We start from the raw sequence: 22,841 nt of genomic DNA on the forward strand, positions 1-22,841 counted from the left end.
AAATATATATGACGCATGGAAAACATGAGTGAGACAATGTCTTGCCTCGATGGAGCAAAGCTAATTGTTGCCACTAGTGAATAATAGAATATTGGTGAGAAAAGATATAGGAATTAGCCCAGTGAAATTGGCCTGGATATAATGTATTCAGTACAGGAATTCTTGGTTCCCAATCCTATTTCCCAAGCCCTGCTAATTTTTAAGTGTATGTGCACAAGCATGCATATACACTCCAAAATAGTGGGTGAGCCACCTCTATTTTTAATTCTCTTTCATTCAAACAGATTATGGTATTTTAAATCTGTTGCATATCCACACTTTTTAATATGATATAAGTATTATTTTGCAGACAATGCAAAATGTGGTTTAAGGCATATTGATGGCATGTCTGTAGAAGTGTTTTTATGTTCACATGATAACCCCCATTTTGGAAAATTTGGGGATTATAGAAGGAAAACAAGCAAAACAAACTGCACAATTGACTGTTTTTCAAGTAGAGAATTGCTTAATCTGGACTTGGTCACCACTGTTCATGTGATCTACCAAGTATCTCAGGTAAAATCACACTCATTTATTCAGTTATTCTCATAGACTAACCTCTAATCTGTACAGTTTGTAAATCACTCACTTTTGTGTTAATTTGCCTTCAAAACATATTTTTAAACCTGGTGGGGCAGGCGTGGTGGCTCACGCCTATAATCCTAGCACTTTGGGAGGCCGAGGTGGGCGGATCATGAGGTCAGAAGTTCAAGATCATCCTGAACAACATGGTGAAACCCGGTCTCTACTAAAAATATGAACGATTAGCCAGGCGTGGTGGTGGGCACCTGTAATCCCAGCTACTCGGGAGGCTGAGGTAGGAGAATCACTTGAACCTGGGAGGTGGAGGTTGCAGTGAGCCGAAATGGCGCCACTGCACTCTAGCCTGGGCGACAAGAGTGAGACTCCGTCTCAAACAGATAAAAAAACCTGGTGGCAGATTTAAAACTTCAGCTTAAGAATTATTTTGGAGAATTATAATTATCATTATGTCAAGAATGTATATATAAAGCAACTCCTAGCATTGTAATGGTCACTTTGCTAAAATTATTACCTAAACCTGTAAAAGTTTTTGTTTTTTTCCCTACTTTATAAATGAAGAAACAAAGCCCACGTAATTAGAATGTGATACAGCCAAGGGTGTTTTTTCTTCTCCTGTTCCCCCTACTCCAGGAATTTGATCATATATGTAAATCCAAGTTCTTAACCACTAGGCTACAGTGGATCCATCCAGTTAATGTTAGGACATTCGAATATGGATCATGTTGTTTGATTTTTGAAACCATTTGCATGTTATACATTAAAGAATTCATATTTCGAAGAACTGTATTTTCCCTATATTTTAAAAGCATTATTTTATGCAATGTTACTTGGGATGGTCCAAGAGGAAGCAAACTAAATATTATCACCTAATGGTCCTTAAAAGGCTAGTTAAGATAAGAAGTTCTATTTTGGTTTTATTTCTTTGTATTTTGTTTCTTTGTACTTTGTTGTTTTGGGAAGAGGAAAAAGAAAATCCATAATCTTGTTTTCCTTTGTTTAAAGATTTGGCCAGTTTATTTCTTCTACTTTGCCAACCTTTGCAGTTTGTGAGAAATTTGTAGTAATGGAAATAAATAATGAAGAGAAGCTTGACACTGGTAAGTTGATTCTGGAGCTTGGAGAAGATAGTGGTCAACTAAATATTATGCCTTTTTTTCTTCTGGCCCAAATTAGAGCTGAATTATATGTGATTATGTATAATATATGTATAACTTTTCTCCTTATGTTACATTTTTTGGCCTTTCTCTGATGTATTTTTCTTATATCAAGCCTATACAATATGCAGTATTACAGTATTGCCTACAAAATTTAATAGGGTGTGAATTTCACTTTAAAAATAAAATGTTTCCTATTTTTAGAGTATTCATAGCAATGTTTCTTTAAATAGCAAATTCTTCCTGTGTAATTTGAACATTGTTTGATTTTTTTAATATATGTATATCTCTTCAGAAACATGATACTTGTTAAACTAAATTATATCCATATATCTGTATTACTGTTATTTTCACTTCCCTGTTAAATATTTAGTAGTCACTGAGGAAAAAAAACATTACTAGAATCATTTTATGTAAGTATAATATAAAAATAATTTCATAAGTTGTAAGTTCCTGGGTCCATGACAAGCATGTATTTTGGAAACCTTTCCTCATTTGGTATATATATATATATTCCCCGCTCTGTTCCCATATGTTTTTCCTGTTGTATATGCTGGGACAGGAGAGTTGCTTGGAATGTATTGAAAGGACCTTTTTTTAGGTTGACCTCTGGAATTAAAGTCTCAGAATCTTGTATTTGTTCAGCCTTATTTACATTATTACCCTATTACATTATTCCCAAATCGTATCATATAGATTATTTCATTTAAATCCATACAACCCCATCCACCTGGAGGGTAGAGAGGAACTGTTGTAGTATCACTTCCTCCCAAAGGGGTTCTCCATGTTGTCTGTCCTTCCCGAGCACAGCCTCTCCTGTGCTTCATGAGTAAGAGAAAGTGGTGTGGTTACAGTTTTCAAAGGAGAGATGGAGAGATTTGAAAAACTAAGTGACTTGCTGCAGATCACACAGTATGTTAGTGACAGGTTCAGGACCCCTGACTGTTACCTACTGCCAATTCATTTAGAATGATGTTGATATTTCTCTGATGAAGCAAATTAGCAGTGGATGAGAAGTATAAAGATCAGATCAATGAATAACACTTATTCAATACTTACTAAGTGCTCTATATAATTTTGTAATAACTGTATGAAATAGGTACTATTATTCCAATTATACAAGGGAGGAAACTGCAGCCCAAAAAGATACAAGTAAAAGAAACTTATCCAATATCATACCATTGACTATATGGAAACTCAGGTAGTCCAAACCAGCATTCTAAGCTTTTAACTACTACATTTTCCTACCAAATACAAAGATTATTTCTAAGTTCTAAATTAATATAGGCTGACTAATTATGGTTAGGTAGTGAAAGTACTTTAAAGATTGCTGAAATATTTATTTCAAGTATACAAAATATGTGGGCTGAGCGTGGTGACTCACACCTGTAATCCCAACACTTTCGGAGGCTGAAGCAGGTAAATTGCTTGAGTCTAGGAATTCAAGACCAGCCTGGGCAACATGGCAAAGCTTCGTCTCTACAAAAAATACAAAAATTAACCAGGCATGTTGGTGTGCATCTGTAGACCCAGCTACTTAGAAGGCTACAGTGGGAGGATCACTTGAGCCTTAGGAGGTTGGGGCTGTAGTGAACTGTAATTGTGTCACTGCACTTCAACCTGGGTGACAGAGTGAGATTCTGTCTCCAAAAACAGACAAAAAAAAGTGGGAAAAATATTTCTCTGATTTCCATATTTATTTGTTGTCCATTGAATTCAATAACCATAGTAGTGTTGTAAATTTATCTTTCATATAGAACATTGAAGTAGGGATGTATAAATTAGTAAATTTTTATTTCGATATGCCAAGTTGATTAGACTGATATTCTCATCATCAGCTTATTGTCGTTTGAAATAATAAAGTCAGAAGCAAATTGCTAGTCTTGTTAGTATATGACATTTATTATTTATTTGATATGCACTGAAGACTTTATTGAGTATAATATAATGTTCTATAAAATGAAAACTGGCAATAAGAAAAGGAGACATAAAAGATAAAATTTTAAATTTCTGGGTAGATTATTACTTTATTGTAGAAAAATTTAAAGGAAGTAGCTCTTAGAGTAATGTAAGTTTTGTGATATTCTTTTGATAAGACAATTACCAGTCTCTGTCTTCTTAAAAGAGGGAGGATCTTGGGTTCTTTTTGGTAGCTTGAAGTACCCATAATGATTAAGGTCCTAAGTTAGCATTTTAAAGGGCAGTTTAAAGGTACATTGCCCCAAACAAGTAGAAATATATAACCCTGAAACTTTAGCCTGAACCTTAGTTCTAGAAAGAAGGAAAGTATAGGAATACCTCAGAAATATTGCAGGTTTAGTTCCACACCACTGCAAATGAAGCTAACATCACAATAAAGTGAGTCACATAAATTTTTTGGCTTCCCAGCGCTATAAAAGTTATGTTTACACTATACTGTAGTCTGCTATATGTGCAGTAGCATTGTTTCTTAAAAAAATGTATATAACTCAACTTAAAAGTTTTTTATTTTTTTTGCTAAAAAAAATAAAATATTTTTTGCTAAAAAATACTAACAATCATCTGAGCCTTCAGCAAGTCGTAATTTTTGCTGACGGAGGGTGTTGTCTTGATATTGTTGGCTGCTGATTGACCAGGGTGGTGGTTGCTGAAGGTTGAGGTGGCTGTGGCAGTTTCTTAAAATAAGACAACAATGGTTTCAGGTGATGGACAGGCTAATTATTCTGCTTTGGTCATTACACATGGTACACATGTATTAAAATATCATACTGTTCCCCATGAATGTATACAATATGTCAATTAAAAATAATAATAAAAGCAAAAAAAGACAACATAGTTTGTTATAACAATGGACTGTTCCTTTCACAGAAGTTTTCTGTGTAGCATGCAGTACTGTTTGATGGCATTTTACCTATGGTAGAACTTCTTTAAAATTGGGAGTCAATTGTTTCAAAAACTGTCACTGCTATATCAATTAAGTTTATGTAATATTCTAAGTCATTTGTTGTTATTTGAACAATGTTCAAAGCATTTTGACCAGAAGTAGATTCCATCTCAAGAAACCACTTTCCTTGCTCATCCATAAGAAGCAGCTCCTCGGCTGGGCGCGGTGGCTCAAGCCTGTAATCCCAGCACTTTGGGAGGCCAAGACGGGTGGATCATGAGGTCAGGAGATCGAGACCATCCTGGCGAACACGGTGAAACCCTGTCTCTACTAAAAAATACAAAAACTAGCCGGGCGAGGTCGTGGGCGCCTGTAGTCCCAGCTATTCGGAAGGCTGAGGCGGGAGAATGGCGTAAACCCGGGAGGCGGAGCTTGCAGTGAACTGAGATCCGGCCACTGCACTCCAGCCCGGGCGACAGAGTGAGACTGTCTCAAAAAAAAAAAAAAAAGAAGCAGCTCCTCATCTGTTAAAGTTATGTCATAAGAATGCAGTAATTCAGCCATATCTTTAGGCTTCACATCTTATTCTAGTTCTCTTGCTGTTTCTACCACATCTGCAGTTACTTCTTCCACTGAAGTCTTGAACCCCTCAAAGTCATCCATAAGGGTTGGAATCAACTTCTTCCAAACTCCTGTTAATGTTTATATTTTGACCTCTTCCCATGAATCATGAATATTCTTAATGGCATCTAAAATGGTGAATTTTATCCAAAAGATTTACTTTACTTTGCCCAGATCCATCAGATAAATCACTGTCTATGGCAGCTATAGCCTTAAGAAATGTATTTCTTAAATAATAAAACTTTGAAATTAATTTGAAGTCAAAATTACTGCTTGATTCATGGGCTGCAGAATGGATATTGTATTAGCAGGCATGAAAGCAACATTAACTTTTTTGTGCATCTCCATCAGAGTTCTTGGATGGCTAGGTGCATTGTCAATGAGCTGGTAGTATTTTGAAAGGAACCTTTATTTCTGAGCAGTGGTTCCGAACAGTGGGCTTCAAATATTCAGTAAATCATACTGTAAGCAGATGTGCTGTCATCCAGACTCTGTTATTTCATTTAGCGAGCACAGGCAGAGTAGACTGAGCTTTATTCTTAGGGCCCTAGGATTTTCAAGATGATGAATGAGCATTGGCTTCCACTTAAAGTCACCAGCTGCATTAGCCTCTAACAAGAGAGTCAGCTCTGTTCTTTGGAGCTTTAAAGCCAGGCATTGACTTCTCCCCTCTAGCTATGAAAGTCCTACGTGGCATCTTCTTCCAATAGGAAGCTGTTGGAAAAAATCTGTTGAGAAGACTGTTGGAGAAATCTGCTGTTTAGTGTAGTCATGTTCATTAATTATCTTACTACATCTTCTGTATAACTTCCTGCAGCTTCTATATCAGCACTTGCTGCTTCATCTTTCACATTTGTTAGGGAGATGGCTTCTTTCGTTAAACCTCTTCTAGTTCCAGCTTTTCTTTGTTTTTTCTTTTTGTCTGTTTGTTTTTGAGACAGGGTGTCACTTTGTCACCCATGCTGGAGTGCAGTGGCACAATCATGGCTCACTGCAGCCTCGACCTCCTGGGCTCCAGCGATCCTCACACATCAGCCTTTTGAGTGCCTGGAGCTATAGGTGTGTGCTAGCATGCCCAGTTCATTTCTTCATTTTTTTAGAGACGGGGTCCAACTGTGTTGCCGAGGTTGGTCTCGAACTCCTGGACTCAAGAGATTCTCCCACCTCAGCCTTCCTCATGTTTTATTACAGTCATGAGCCAGTGCACCTGGCCCCCAAATTTGCTTCTTCAGCTTTCTCAGCTCTCTCAGCCTTCATACAGTTGAAGAGAGTTCAGGCTTTGCTCAGGATTATGTTTTAGCTTAAGGGACTGTTGTAGATGATTTAGTCTTCTATCTAGACCAGTAAAACTTTCTATCAGCAATCGGCTGTTTCACTTCTTTTTTTTTTTTTTTTTAAATCATCGTGTGTTCACTGGAGTAGCACTTTCAGTTTTCTTCGAGAGTTTTTTCTTTGTATTCACAACTTAGCTAACTTTTTAGCACAAGAGGCCAGCTTTGAGCTTGTGTCATCTTTCAACATGCCTTCCTCTCTGAAACTTCTTGCTTTTGAGTTAAAGTGAGAGATACATGACTCTTCCTTTCACTTGAACATCTAGATGCCATTGTAGGGTTATTAATTAGTCTAATTTCGATACTATTATGTCTCAGGGAATAGGGAAGCCTGAGAAGAATGAGAGAGATGGGGAAATGGCCAGTTGGAGCTGTCAAAACACACATTTTTTTTATTAAGTTCTCTGTCTTATAAGAGTACAGTTTGTGGCACTTGTAAACAATTATGATAGCAACATCAAAGATCACAGATCACTGTAACAGATATTATAATAATGAAAAAGTTTGAAACATTGTAAGAATTACCAAAATAAGACAGAGACATGAAGTGAGCACATGCTTTTGAAAAAAAAATGGCCTGATTGGACTCGCTGTATGTATAGTTGCCACAACCCTTTAATTTGTAAGAAAGGCAGTATCTGCAAAGTGCATTAAAAGGTGTGCCTCTGTGAGGTCTGTGACTCAGTAACACATAGCTCTGCTGGAGTAGAGCTGGGCCTAGAACGCTGGGTTGTCGATGCCCAATTCTGTGTACTTGCAGTACTATCTGAGAACGTCTGAGCTCCGTTACTTCCTTTCTTTTCTAATTTCTCTTTTATGTGTTTGTGTGCCTTTGCCTTTCTTCTGCGCTATTCAATTCTAACTTTTCTTTATGTTATTACATTTACTGAATAAGTCTTTGCTTTCTATTTTCAATTTTTAAATCTGGTAGATTTAACTGTATCTTTCAAAAAAGAAACTAAAATTTAAGGATTTGAGAGGTTGAGAGTCAGTAGTGATTATTATTTTTACTCACATGGTCCTCATTTGATGACTTTCCCCCTATCGGGAAGGCAAGGGGAATATTAATGTAACATAAAAAAGATCTCACAGCCTTATTATCACTAGTTTAGGAAATGTCAAATGTAAATGAACAATTTTCAGAGTTCTACAGAGAAATATTTAACTGACCCTTTTTCTTGTCCATGTTGGTGAAAAGCAGTCCTGGAGAAAATGTTTTCTAAGAGATATATTTTTCAGTAAACTTTCCAAGAACTATGTTGTATATTTTCTTTTAACTTATCTACTAGGGAGATTTAATGTATTTATTTTTATTTAAGGAACTGAAGAGGAGTTTGGAGGTCTTGTATCTGCTAATCTTATACTTTTGAGGAATAGACTTCTGGATATCTTGCTAAAACTAATTTATACATCTAAAGAAAAGACAAGCATTAATTTGCAGTAAGTAAATATTTTTAAAAGTTATTATACCAGTTGCTACTACTAGTTAATTCATGTTAGGCAAAAGAAGGAATTGCCATTGACTTTAAATAGATTTTTTTAACCCTGAAGTTTATATTATCTCAAGAATGAAACTCAGTCTTCTTTTTCCTTTTTGATTTGAAATCCTAATTTCTGAAAGTAATTTTGTTTTTTGTTTTTTAAATCCATCTCTCTTTGAATAGAGCTTGTGAAGAACTGGTGAAGACACTGGGTTTTGACTGGATCATGATGTTTATGGAGGAACACTTACATTCCACCACAGTTACAGCAGCCATGAGGATTCTTGTTGTCCTACTAAGTAATCAGTCTATTCTTATCAAGTTTAAAGAAGGACTCAGTGGTGGAGGATGGCTTGAACAGACAGATTCTGTCCTAACTAATAAGATTGGAACTGTATTAGGTATGAGACTTTTCTAGTCAGCTGCTTGAAAATGAGCTGGTGTGTGTTGTTTTATTTTTAAATTTTATGTAAACTTATCCTCTGCAGTTTGATCACCATTAAGGAGATATTAATTTTAATTAATGATAGAATGAAGATCTTAGAAGATTTCAAATTAGGCCTTTTAAGTGGCAAATCAAACTGAAGACAGATAAGACACTAAGATTTGAAAACTCAGGGAATTCTTCAGGATCTTTTTGTAATATAGGCCTTACTGATCTATAAGTAAGTAAATAATTAGCAAATTATCAGAACTAAATAAGTAAGTAAATAATTAGCAAATTATCAGTAGAACTACATTAATAATAATAATAAATATTTATTTTGAGTACTTACTGTGTGCCAGTTCCTAAACACTTGCCAGGTAATAATATTTCATCACTCTGTGAGGTACAAATACTATCATATCTATTTTACAGATTAGAAAACCAAATTCATTTTATTCAGTTCCAAAGCCTATGCTTTTAACATTTATGTTATATTGCCACACAAGGATATAAGCTCACTAGTACCTTAGCTATTTTCAGCCTATAACTGAGCATTTACCTAATGTTAGAAAATTGCAGTTTCCTATGCTAGATTTATTTGAACTCATATGTTTCCATTTATATTAGTAATATTACTTTGGAAAATATATATTTGAAGGTAGTGTTTTTATTGAAAGGCAAAGTCATTCAGTTCTTAAATAATTTTAGATATACATTTGTCATGTAACATTACCTTGTAAATCGTGTCTAATTTTTGTATGTCTGATCTTAAGAAGCTTATATTGAAAATATCTGTTTACCTTGGTCCAATGGGAAAAATAGGGATTAGAATTTAATATGTAATTTATTTATAGAAAACAAGTTTAAGTATCAGTGTCTAGGTGCTGCCTGTACTACTAATTCAAACATGAAAGCAAATGATAGGAGACAGATCTTTCTTTTTTTTTTTTAATTTTTTATTTTGAGACAGAGTCTCGCTCTGTCACCCAGGCTGGAGTGCAGTGGTGCAATCTTGGCTCACTGCAAGCTCCACCTCCCAGGTTCGTGCCATTCTTCTGCCTCAGCCTCCCGAGTAGCTGGGACTACAGGCACCTGCCACCATGCCTGACTAATTTTTTTTTTTTTTTTTTTAGTAGAGACAGGGTTTCACCGTGTTAGCCAGAATGGTCTCGATCTCCTGACCTCGTGATCTACCCGCGTCCGCCTCCTAAAGTGCTGGGATTACAGGCGTGAGCCACTGTGCCCGGCCATAGGAAGACAGATCTTTCAACATAGTACTATTGTATTGTTATTTCATATATGAAGAAGGTCTGAAGAAACTTTGTATGTGATAAAGGAAAAGTAATATCATTTCCATGTCACTGTGAAATGATTTCTAAAGAAAATTGTCTGGTTTATAATATACAGTTTAAATGATCATCATAGGTACTTTTGTGCTCAAAAAATATATCACTATTTTACATGAACTCTGGGGAAGGATTTAATCTACAGATACAATTCTTTTGAACACTTTGGTAGTAAGAAGTTTCGTTTATTGGCCTTAATAATACCTACTGGAGAATAAATAATGAAAGGCACAATTGAATGTGAGTTCTGTTGAATATGCAAGGTTTAAATGCTAATTGACAGCAATGGTTATTTGGAACGCCAACAGCAGCAGGAGTAATCACGCCTGAGATTTATAATAGTACTTTGTGGTTTGAAAAATTATTTCACATATATAATCTCATTTGTCCTTCAAGATTCTGGAGACAGGCATATATTTTATCACGTATAAGTTTTATTTTCTAGAAAAGAAGCCTAAAGAATACAAAGTAAGGATTAATTTCTCTAATTAGGAAATTAAGACTGTTAACTACATAAGGTTAGTTTGCGAGGCAGTAATACTGTCTAAGAATCTGTCTTTTCTTAGTCCTGTGCTTTTTCTGTCCTGCATCACTTTCACTGTATCTGACCTACCTGATTTCATGCATTAGAATCTTTTGGTCCTTCATTGGTACTTGCGTGAGCATGCATATGCTGCTCCTATTTCAAAGAAGAAATCTAGGTATTCAATTTAAATTTAATTTCAATTTGACCCCACTTAACTTAATTTTCCCTGAATATCTATTTGACACATACACATTTTTGTGTATATAAACAGGTGTACATATCAGCTCATTTCTCCTTGACGGAGTAGCAACCTATTTTTTTTTTTTTACCTTTTTATTCACATTTATTGGTTTTTGTCAAATTTTTCTTTATAAAAATATATTTTTTTTATTTTACTTTAAGTTCTGGGATACATGTGCAGAACACACAAGTTTGTTCATATGTATGTATGTGCCATGGTGGTTTGCTGCACCTATCAACCCGTCATCTAGGTTTTAAGCCCCACATGCATTAGATATTTGTCCTAATGCTCTCCCTCCCCTTAACCCCCACCCCACGACAGACCTGGGTATGTGATATTCACCTCCCTGTGTCCATGTGTTCTCAGTGTTCAGCTCTCACTTATGAGTGAGAACGTGTGGTATTTGGTTTTCTGTTCCTGTGTTAGTTTGCTGAGGATGATGGTTTCCAGCTTCGTCCATGTCCCTGCAAAGGACATGAACTCATTCTTTTTTATGGCTGCCATAAAAATCTTTCATGTAGCTGGAACTTGTATCTAAATTAATGCTTAATTGTAGTATATTAAATATTCCTTAAGATTAATTATAGGGAAAAATAATGTGAGACTTCAGAGAGGAAACTGATAATGCCAGTTTTGTCTTTTTTTTTTTTTTTTTAGGACTTGCAGTGTAATCAAAATCTATTTCCCTATTTAATGTATAAAATACCACTTCATGTCTTTTGGTTTCTTTTTCATTTTTTAAAATCTTTTCATGTTTTAGAGATTGGATCTTGTTATGTGGTCCAGGCTAGACTTAAACTCCTGGGCTCAAGCAATCCTCCCATCTCAGCCTCCTGAGTAGCTCAGCCTCCTGAGTAGCTGAGATGTCTTTTGATTTCTTAGAGCTCAAAACATTGTTTATTCTTATAATTTTATTTAGAATTTACTATAAAGAAAAATCAACATGATCTTCTAATTAAGCCAATCTTTCAGAAATGTGGCAGTTTCATTAATAAGGGCAAAGAAAATAATAATTTTAGAGACTCTAAAATGGAGAAATTCGTTTTCATAGCATAGTACTGCCACTTATGCCACATTGTGACTTTGAACAAATCATGTTTTCTCTGTTGTAAAAATGATAATAATAATTTCTACCTCACATATTCATTGTGATTAAGGAATGATATAGGAAAGAGCTTGTTGAATTGCTATATAATTTTTTATTAACTAGAAGAGCATACTTTGGAAGTTAATTCATGTCACACTGAGGAATTGGTTAGGATCAAATATTTTAAAAGCAACGTAGACATAAAATTTTCCTTTATTATGTAAAACAGTAGTTGTAATATGTACTTTGTAGCATTCCAGAAAAAAAGAACTTGAAAAAAATATGGCTATCTATGCTGAGTGCAGTGGCTCATGCCTGTAATCTTAGTGCTTTGGGAGGCCAAGGCGGGAGGATCACCTGAAGCTGGGAGTTTGAGACCAGCCTGAGCAACATAGCAAGACCCTGTCTCTACAAAAAAATTTTTTTAATCAGCCAGGCATGGTCGCATGTCCCTGTAGTCCTAGCTGCTGGTGAGGCTGAGATGGGAGGATCCTTTGAGTCCAGGAGTTTGAGGTTAAGTGAGCTACGATCACGCCACTATACTCCAGCCTGGGCAACAGAGTGAATGAACCCTCATCTCTTAAAGAATAAATAACAAATGCAAATATCTATTTGAAATACAAATTGCTTCAGACCGAAATCAATTCTTCATCTATTGGCTGCTATTCGCAAAAGTTTCTGTTGAAAATCTGACCAACATTCACTGTGTAATGAGTACTCCCTAGGTGTGGGGTGAACCAGATGTTTAGGGTATATCCTGAATTTCATTGTAAAACAGAGGAAACAAGATTGATAGAAACACTGCTGCCATAAGCTATATTAGTAAGAACTGACCATCTCCTTTAAAAGCTGGGTTTCTAGAGGGAATTCCGGATGTTAAGCTCAGCCAGTGGATAGCTGCAGCCACAACAGGCTTGGATTTGCCATCCCACTGCCCAGCAGCTTTCCAACAGATTACAGATGATGTTGTGAGTAAAGATTGTTTTACTTACTCATTTGGTCTTATCTCTAAATTCATAGGTAATTTAAGGTTAGCTAGTTTTTCATGATTTTCAGGACAAATGAAATATATTAACTATGTTATAACAAGTTACAAAAATTAGCTGGTGGTGGTAGCTCATGCTTGTAGTCCCAGCTACTCAGGAGGCTGAGGCAGGAGGATTGCTTTGAACCCAGGAGGTGGAGATTTAGTGAGCCAAGATAATGGCATTGCACTCCAGCCTGGGCAACATCGCAAAACTGTGTCTCAAAAAAATAAAAATGTATTATAACAAGGATATTTTTAAGTTATATTTTTGTAGCATTCTAAATTTTGGCTGTATTTTGGATTTCACTTTTTTCTTAGGGAACTACAAACCAAGAACACTAGAGCTCCTCTGAGGTCTTTCATTTAATAAGTAGAACTTATAGCACCTTAAGAAGGATTTTCAAACTCCTTGTATCTTATTGTCTCAACTGTGTTTCAAAACCTATATCCTAATAGACAGGCTTGCTCAAGTCAAACAAATGGTAAAGTAAAACTTTTGACTGAAGATTAATTCAGCAATTGAATACTTAATTGCCTATAGTAATATGAATGTTCTGGATAGAAATATTAACACATACTGAATTGCTTTCTCCTTTGTTAATGCAGCATGTTTATCAGTTGCTAATTTTGCACTTACTGTTGTATTTCCTCTTCTCTTAGGATTCAATGTGGGCAGAAGTGCTGGTGGGAGATCGACAGTCAGGGAGATTAACCGAGATGCTTGTCATTTTCCTGGTTTTCCAGTCCTTCAGTCATTCCTTCCTAAACACACTAATGTCCCTGCCCTCTATTTTCTCCTCATGGCATTGTTTCTGCAGCAGCCAGTTAGTGAGCTGCCTGAGAACCTGCAGGTCAGTGTGCCTGTCATCAGCTGCCGGAGTAAGCAGGGTTGCCAGGTAGGAATTATCTAGCAAGGGGCGCGTGAAATTATGTATTCCAAAGAATCACCGTAGGATAATGGATAATCACTGTAAAACCAACTGTCAATTCCATCACTTTCCCCACATTTAAGGTTTGATTTGGGACAGAAAAATTTGAAAATACCACAGAAAATTTTCCCAAAAAGTCCTTTGTTCCTATTTACATTTTTTTCCTATATGATTACTCTGTATATTATATATGCATAAAGACTCTGTATGGTATTTAATGGTGATCTAAAGAACTCTTTTGTTACATGATTTATTTTATTTTATTTTATTTTATTTTATTTTATTTTATTTTATTTTATTTTATTTTATTTGTGAGACAGAGTCTTATTCTGTCACCCAGGCTGCAGTGCAGTGGCGTGATCTCAGCTGACTGAAAATTTCACCTCCCGAGTTCAAGCGATTCTCCCACCTCAGCCTCTTAAGTAGCTGAAACTACAGTCAGGCACCACCCCACTGGGCTAATTTTTGTATTTTTAGTAGAGACGGGGTCTTGCCATGTTGGCCTAGCTGGTCTTGAACTCCTGACCTCAGGTGATCCACCTGCCTCAGCCTCCCAAAGTGCTGGGATTACAGGCATGAGCCACTGTGCCCGGCCTGTTATGTGATTTATTTCTGCAGAATTAAAAATGAAAGGAGTGGCTTATATACCATAAATTAAATATCACTCCTCAAGTGGGTGTGACAGGATTCTCAGTGCAAATTCTGATTAGGGGAAAAAAAAAATTACTTAATGATACATATTATCAACATTAGGAAAACAGTAAGACTTTAGTTCATTTCTAATTGAAGACTATTAAAGATGTCTATATATAGCTTATGTTTGTGGTACTGCAAAGACTTAGGAATTTAGCTTTTAGATTCAACTATGCTTCCATCCTAATGCCAAATGCTATTCAAATCAATTCTAGTAGTTGACAAAATCTTTTAAGTGTAAACACTTGAGTCTGTGCCCTTAGATTAAATCAAGATACAGATTCATGCTTAGCGCAGTTGTATTGGTTATGCAGTTTTTCAGTATCCATGGTACCATAGTCATAAAGTTTATTTATAAACCTGCTATTAATAAGTCTCAATTTTTATTTTATCAGATCTTATCTGTAAGTAATCTAAAATTAAAATATTGCTGAGAATGGGAAAGAAGTGAGCTTAAGGTGCTTTGTTTAAAAGATCTTGCTTAAATTTATTGGTTCTATAATTTTATCTCTTGGCTAATTAACGTGTGTTTTATTTTTATATTCTTTAGGAAAAAAGTAGAAAGCAGTGTTTTTAACATAGGTACCTAAGGCAGGATGCAGAATAATACATAGTATTCAATTTTTTTATATCTATAAAAATGAGTTTTAAAATGTAGGCTGGAAGGGTACTAGTTCTTTATGTCTATATCATTGGTTACTTTTAAAAACAACAAAACACTAGTTTCAAAGAAATTTTAGACTATTAGAACTTATGAGGGTCTCTACTGAAAAATTAGTGGTGGCTAATATTTGCTCACTTTCACCTCTGCAGTTTGACTTGGATTCCATCTGGACATTTATCTTCGGAGTTCCTGCCTCGAGCGGAACTGTGGTCTCTTCTATCCATAACGTGTGCACAGAAGCTGTTTTTTTATTATTGGGAATGCTCCGCAGCATGCTGAATTCAGTAAGTTCACTCAGATACTCAGGCCTATTGAGAGTTCCTCCTGCCTGGGATCCTTTTCTGTAAATAGAGGAATTTTTTGGTAACATAACTACTTATTTACTGCATGATCTCTGGAACTTCAGACTCTTATGTTAGACAAAGTTATGTCTAATGTGAGAACACACTGGGTAGTTGTTAAGACCATGGACCCTGAAGCCCTACCTGGGTTAAAATCTCACCTGTGGTACTTCCAATCTGTTATCCTCAGTTATGTGCCTCAGTTTCCTGGTGTTTAAAATGCTGGCGATAATAGAATGCATCTCTTAGGGTATTTGTGAGGAATTAATAAGATAGTGTATACACACAAAGCACTTATAAACATGCCTGATACATAATAAGTGCTTCGTAAGTATTGTATTATTAATGTAATAAAATATATAATAATAAACACATATATAATGAGTATATATTTGTAGTGTATGTTATTACAATTACAATATTACATAATATTTCAACTTTTAAAGTCACTTTCTTTTAGAGGTCAGAAATGTTAACAATACAAGTTTCATTTGATTTTGTTTTTGCTTTTCTTCTGCTCTAATTATGTCTAACTTAGAGATGAAGAATTGAAAGAGTAAAAGACAAAATTGATGTTCCTATCAATCTGACAGGAATACGGTGAATAATGACCAGATTTGTTTGTACAATTTAGGATTGTGTTGTAACAGGAAATATTAACTTGACTCCTGGAATTACATGTACCTGACAAATCTAATTTCAGTCAAAACTATTGTGGTATCATCTAAGAACAGAACATTACCATTAGATGTACTAATTTAGAATGTTTTAGGAGTCTTATTTTGGTGCCTATTCATAAACAACTACAAAAACATAAGAAAAGTTTTTTAAAAGATACTCTCTGGGCAGATATCAGAAGATGATATACATTGTTCTAATCAGTATTCGTGTTTTTTCTTTAATCATCATCATTGTTGTATTGCATAATGCTTAAGAGTGAGGCTCAGAAAGGTGAAGTAATTTCCCCACCTTTTATCTTACTCCTAACTTCCTAGCGTGATGCACAATGGCGCAACATTGATGGTAATACAGCTACTTTGGTACCACCAACACTCATGGTGATAATAATGAAAAATCAAAACCACTGATAATGGTTAGCAGACCTGTGAGTAATCCAATGATTAGACAATGACCCCATCAGTTTCTAAGGGGATTTTTTTTAAGCTAGTTTCTAAATTTCTTTGCATGTGTGTTTGCTCATATGCGTGCTTTATAGAGTTTTGGACCATCAATATATCCAGTTTCATAAGAATACTGAGTAGTGGATTTTTAAAATAATTTATAGCAGTGTCAATTACTCTAACATAGTGTTTCCTCTCATGTCCCCATAACAGCCTTGGCAATCAGAAGAAGAGGGATCTTGGCTCCGAGAATATCCTGTGACCCTAATGCAGTTCTTCAGATATTTGTATCACAATGTCCCAGACCTTGCCTCCATGTGGATGAGCCCTGACTTCCTGTGTGCATTAGCAGCCACGGTCTTCCCCTTCAATATTCGCCCTTACTCAGAGATGGTAGGAAAGGGGGAGGAAAATGTCAGAACTGGAATTAGTCTGTTTCAATGGTTAGCAGATTTTTTTGACAATCTTTTAAGCTTCTGAACAAGTTACAGTTTCATAACTTTATACATCACCTCTTGCATTATTGTCTGGTGTCCCCCGCTCCCCACAGTTTCCTTCTGCTTTCTCCTAAAATCACAGTGAACTCTACTTCCTTTTCTCATTCACTATATTCTTGTAAGTCCCTTGTTAGTAATTTCCCTTTTTAAGTAGTTGATTCATTTCTTATTTTACATGATGCCAGCTGTGTAGTTATAAAATGTTCTTTTCCATTAAGATAACTCTAGTCTGACCAAATTTATTTATTTTTTGTTTTAGGAAGTAAGTATTTGCTGGATTTAACTTTTACAAATAAATTATAGGGTTAAAAGCAAGTGTTGGTCCTTTCTTCCGCCTGACTTTTCTTTTTTCATTAAACTTTTATTTTGCATATTTTGTACTAACTTAAAAACTACTAGATTATAATCACATATGGTATGTATAGATACTCTTTTGTCCCTTAAAATAAGCCCAAAAATTGTGTTAGCATGTACAATATCACATCTTCATATGCTGCCTTGTTTCCTGCTTTGAAAATATATTCACATGGAAATTCACTCAACCACATTTTTCCAGAGGCCTTGATGGATAGTTTCATAACCTAGAGTCTAAATACTGTTCATTACAGTAACTAATAGTTCAGTTGACATAAATACTGATGACTTCAAAACAAATGAACTACTGTAGTTTACACAAAACCATATTGCAGGGGCTTATACTTATCACTTTTGCACGTTGATGTTGATTAGTTAATAAACTGTAAACATAAAACAGGTTTAAAAATAAATAGATAAAACACACCCAAAAGATAGTTATTCCTCCATAGTACTTCAAAATTTCATGATTTTTCTTCTTATTTCCACCATGTACTCTAGAACCTGGGGTAGATGACCTTCTTTATACTAATTTTTCTCCATGTATAAAGGTACAGTACTTATTTTTAAATGGTGGGGATTTTTAGGAGAAGGGCAAATATGACACATGACCTTAATACCCTGGCTTGTTTATAATGTTTAGAATCCTTATTTTTGGTTTAAAAAAAAAAAAAAAAAAGATCTTGAATAATATATCAGTGTCTTTTCCTTGTCAGCATCTTTTTTTTTTTTTTTTTTTTTTTGAGACAGGGTTTTGCTCTTGTCATCCCAACTGGAGTGCAATGGTGGCATGATCTCGGCTCACTGCAACCTCTGCATCCCAAATTCAAGCGATTCTCCTGCCTCAGCTCCTGAGTAGCTGAGAATACAGGCATGGACCACTATGCCCGGCCAATTTTTCTGTGTTTTTAATAGAGATGGGGTTTCGCCATGTTGGCCAGGCTAGTCTCGAACTCCTCATCTCAGGTGATCCGCCCGCGTCAGCCTCCCAAAGTACTGGGATTACAGGCGTGAGCCACTGCGTCTGGCCATCAGCGTCTTATAATTTCTTTGCTAATCTCTCTCTCTCTGTCACTTGGTTTCAAAATTGGTACTAGTATTGTAGGTTTTTTTTAATTTATTTTTTTTTTTAACCTATAAAAAATGGATCAGCCCTTACATGCTACCATTATGCCAGATTTTTATCTGAAATTCTGTGACATTTGACTTCACAGTAGGGGTAGAGTTCAAATATGGAAACACAGTTATCCTCATTTTATTCCATATATTTTAAATGCAGTTAGCCGCAGTAGACATATAATTCAACATGAAGGTGATATGTTGTTAGTGGTCAGTCAGAAACACCATATGTTGCATAACCATGACATATGGTGCCAGATTACTACCTTGAAAGGAAGGGTTGAGTAAAGCAGAGTGAAATAATGTGCTGAACAGCTTAATAGGTGGAAAACGCTGCTGCTACAGTTTTATTTTTAGGAAACACAGAGGTAGAAATGTCAGGGTCTAATGTGATTACCATATCTTTCCACTTGATTTTACTAGGTGACTGACCTTGATGATGAAGTTGGATCTCCAGCAGAAGAGTTTAAAGCATTTGCAGCAGACACAGGGATGAACAGGAGCCAATCAGAGTACTGCAATGTGGGCACCAAGACATATCTGACCAATCACCCGGCTAAAAAGTTCGTTTTTGACTTCATGCGAGTCTTAATCATAGACAACCTCTGTCTCACCCCTGCCAGCAAGCAAACTCCACTAATTGATCTTTTGTTGGAGGTAAAGAAAAAGAAAAGCATTTATATCTCTTTTGCATTACTTTTTAAATTAGAACATTAGTAACCAAGCAAGTTCTATGCCAAAGATTTCTAATTCCTCTTGTTTATGTGTAGGCAGAACATGTTATAGGCTGTGCAAAGTTCTTAATCCCACATGTGCTTTAGACCCTATCAATTTGTTCTTCTTTTCCTTCCCTCAAGGATGTCTCTGATTCAGTCCTTTATCATCCTTTCTCTAGGAGCTGGCAAACTTCTGTAAAAAGCCAAATAGTAAATATTTTAAGCTCGTGAGCCATACTGTCTCTGTCACAACTGTTCAGCTACGTTGTTGTAGCTAGAAAGCAGCCATGGACAGTACGTAAGAGAATGAGCATGGCAGCGTTCTGATAAAACTTTATCTACAGAAACAGCACAGGCTGTATTTGGCCCACAGGCCATAGTGTGCCAATCCCTTCCCTGGACATTAACAGTGCCTAGTGGCATTGTCTTCTTACCTTATAACTTCCTACATCAATTTATCTTACCTATCATTGCCAGGTGTTACTGTTGTCAGTGTCCTGTGCAGCTTAAGACATGGTGTATTGTTCAGAATAGGTGCCCAGGATGCACTTGTTAAATTCCCCAAGGCAACAAACTTCTAGGTTGCCTGCCTGCCCATTCTCCTGACAATTGATATGAATCAACTGATGCATCAGAAAATGAGAGTGGCTCTAAGCCTTTAAGTGACCTTATTGCTGGCTCTAGAAATTAGCTATCCCAGAAAAGTATTAAAAAATGTTTACCTAGAAAAGCCTGAAGATATCACAGAGAGAAAATTTAATACCATATAATTAGTTGCATATACATTAATGTTCTTTTGACCAATTCATGTAAATAAGGTCAAACAGTCCATGCCAGGGGCTCTGAAAATAATATGTTTTGTGAAAGAGTAGATCTGTGGAGAAGACTGCTTTTCTCTCTGAGGAACTTCCACTCTCTCAGACGTTTTGACAGCTGAACCTGAGATGTTTTTGTGTGTGTGCGCCCTCTAGTGGCTAGTACAGTTAACTTATAAATAGCAACCTGAAAACCACATGTTTATCTTACTCATGTGAAAATATCTCAATTTGGTCAATTTTTAAAAAATCACTAATGTAATTAGGGTACCAGTTATGCTAAGCATTTAACCAGGATGACAATGTTTAATAATGGCAGGAGAATAATTGGTTTCCTCACTAATGCATGTGGTAGAATTAAAAAACAGGCCCAATGGAACTTCTCCCCTTTGGAAACTTTAAAAAGCTGTAAGAAGAGAGATGACCAGTACCTCACTGTGTATGGTAAAAATGTGAAGCATTTTGTGAAAAAGTGAAATAGTTTATCAGAAAATAATAGGATAAAGGCCAGAAGAGAAGTGTGCAAGAAAGCATAACTGATCAAAAAAGGAAAATACATACATGAAAGATATGGAATGACTGGAAATATCCAGTGATAGCATTTTCAAGCTTCTGGAACCTGAATAGCTAATTAATTAGCTATTTATAAATTGTATAATTGCCCTTTATTTTTGTTTTCTATCTTTTTTTAGTAGGAAAAATTTGATATATAATAACATGTATTAACCTTGAAGTAAGGTTCTCTTCATTGTGGGCATGAATTTGCCCTACAGTAGAATAGTGCTTCGTTATACAAGGGAGTAGAATTATAGTTCAGGGAAAAGCAGGGGGTGTCAGGATTGAAGTTTCCAGATAGATTATAAACTGCTTAGAGACCAACTTTCATGTATTCCTTCATCTCTCACAACAGTTAGCACAGAGACTTGGTGTATTCTGTCAGTACAGTAAGTCCTCGCTTAATGTCATTGATAGGTTCTTGGTAGCTGCAGCTTTAAGCAAAATGATGTGTAACAAAACTAAGTTTTTTTCCTCATCAACCTTATAATAAAACTATGTTGAAGGAAACAATGTTATTTGAAGACCTGCTGTACATTGTTTCGCTTAAAGTTGCAGTCGCCAGGAACCTGCCAATGACATTAAGTAAGGCTTACTGTATTTTTGAATCATTTAACTATTCATCCCTGGAAATTCCCAAACAGGAAGATAGGATGCTATCTAATAAAAAACATAGAAATTCGCTTTTAAATATTTTGAGGATCTTTAATATACATATGCAGAATACATATACAAAAAAATTTTATATTAGTGAAATATTAACATTCTATGTCTTCCAGTGGTGTAACAATTAATTATAAACCTATGATTTTGAAAATAATGATTATGAAGTCTTTATCCATGAAGAGATTCAAGAAGAAAATTAGGTTGAGCATGGTGGCTCATGCCTGTAATCCCAACCCTTTCTTTCGGAGGTCAAAGCAGGAGGATTTCTTAAGGCCAGGCATTCAAGACCAACCTGGGCAACAGGTGAAATCCCATCTTTACAAAAAAATTAGCCATAGCCAGTGTTGTGGTGCGTGCCTATATCCTACCTACTAGAGGCTAAGGTAGAAGGATCACTTGAGCCCAGGAGTTCAAAGTTGCAGTGAGCCATGATTACACTACTGCATTCCAGTGCATTCCAGCCTAGGTGTCAGAGTGAGACCCTGTCTCAAAAAAAAAAAGAGAGAGAATTATCTTATATATTTACCATTTACTTTTGTGAAGGAAGGGGCTTGAACATCTGAGTCCAGTAAACGTGAACCAGAGCATGTTCAGTCTTATGAGTGTTAGAATTTCATTTTTAAAGTATCTACTTACTTGATTATATCTACAAAAGAACATGTAAAATTATCTTCATTAGCAGTAAAATTCATTAGCATACAAATAGGAGATTCCCATTCATATAGACTGGCTTTAGTGTGATTGAGGCCAAATACAAGGGAAGTGGTGTGGTGTGGCAGAAAGCTAGAGCATAAGTTTGAGAGTAAGAAGTGCCTGGGTTTAAATTCTGGCCCTGTTGTTTATTGTATAAGCATGTTCATCTTCCTAAGCTAAATTCATTCTCTAGAGAATGATATTATTTACCATCCCTCTTACAAGATTACTGTGAGGGTTAAATATATGTACATCACCCAGCAAAAAGTATTTTGAGGAATTACATGTGTGCTGGATATACCTGTGTGACCTTGACCAAGTTCAGTTATCTTCACATCTATACAATTTACATATCTGTAAAATGATATAAAAGTGGAACCTCTCTCTGAGAATTATTGTGAAAACTAAATAAGATTTAATACTCATAACACAGTGCCTGACACTTAAACATACTCAAAAAATTGACTAAGTGGCCTGTGTCGTCTTCTATAGGGGTGCCTAGAGACTCTTTTCCTAGCTCCTGTTGATCAGTAACCTCTGCTGTCACCAGCAGACTTCTCCTGGAGAGCCAAATGAATTTGCTGCAAATAAATACTGTGGCAATGGGAAGAAAGTGCATGTGAACAGCTCAAACAGATTTGTGTATATCTGAAGGTAAAGATAATGAAACCGAGAGGGTGCTGACTTGCAGTGTGTGTTAGTCCAACTTCACACTGCTAATAAAGATATACCCGAGACTGGGTAATTTTTAAAGGAAAGAGGTTTAATTGACTCATAATTCAGCATGGCCGGGGAGGCCTCAGGAAACTTACAATCATGGCGGAAGGGGAAGCGAACACGTCCATATTCACATTGTGGCAGCAAGGAGAAGTGCAGAGTGAAGTGGGGGTATACCCCCTTATAAAACCATCAAGTCTCATGAGAACTCACTCAGTATCACAAGAACAGCATGAGAGTAACCACCCCCATGATTTAATTACCTTCCCCTGTGT

At 35.9% G+C, this 22,841-nt stretch overlaps 1 protein-coding gene across 5 annotated transcripts in view; it reads left to right on the plus strand.

Moving 5' to 3' along the window:
- Window positions 1-22,841, plus strand: part of WDFY3 (WD repeat and FYVE domain containing 3) — a 315,830-nt gene that overhangs the window by 216,613 nt on the left and 76,376 nt on the right. For 4 of the 5 annotated variants that reach the window (XM_023222515.2, XM_023222514.2, XM_023222517.2 and 1 more), the window contains 7 exons: window positions 1,585-1,679; window positions 7,871-7,991; window positions 8,216-8,433; window positions 13,347-13,582; window positions 15,122-15,256; window positions 16,648-16,827; window positions 18,828-19,061. In XM_023222515.2, the coding sequence (XP_023078283.1) occupies window positions 1,585-1,679; window positions 7,871-7,991; window positions 8,216-8,433; window positions 13,347-13,582; window positions 15,122-15,256; window positions 16,648-16,827; window positions 18,828-19,061 (1,219 nt within the window). The remainder of the gene's footprint in view (window positions 1-1,584; window positions 1,680-7,870; window positions 7,992-8,215; window positions 8,434-13,346; window positions 13,583-15,121; window positions 15,257-16,647; window positions 16,828-18,827; window positions 19,062-22,841) is intronic. The other variant, XM_023222516.2, reaches the window with a different exon arrangement.

This window comes from Piliocolobus tephrosceles, chromosome 3, assembly GCF_002776525.5.
Source record: "Piliocolobus tephrosceles isolate RC106 chromosome 3, ASM277652v3, whole genome shotgun sequence".
Lineage (NCBI taxonomy): Eukaryota > Metazoa > Chordata > Mammalia > Primates > Cercopithecidae > Piliocolobus > Piliocolobus tephrosceles.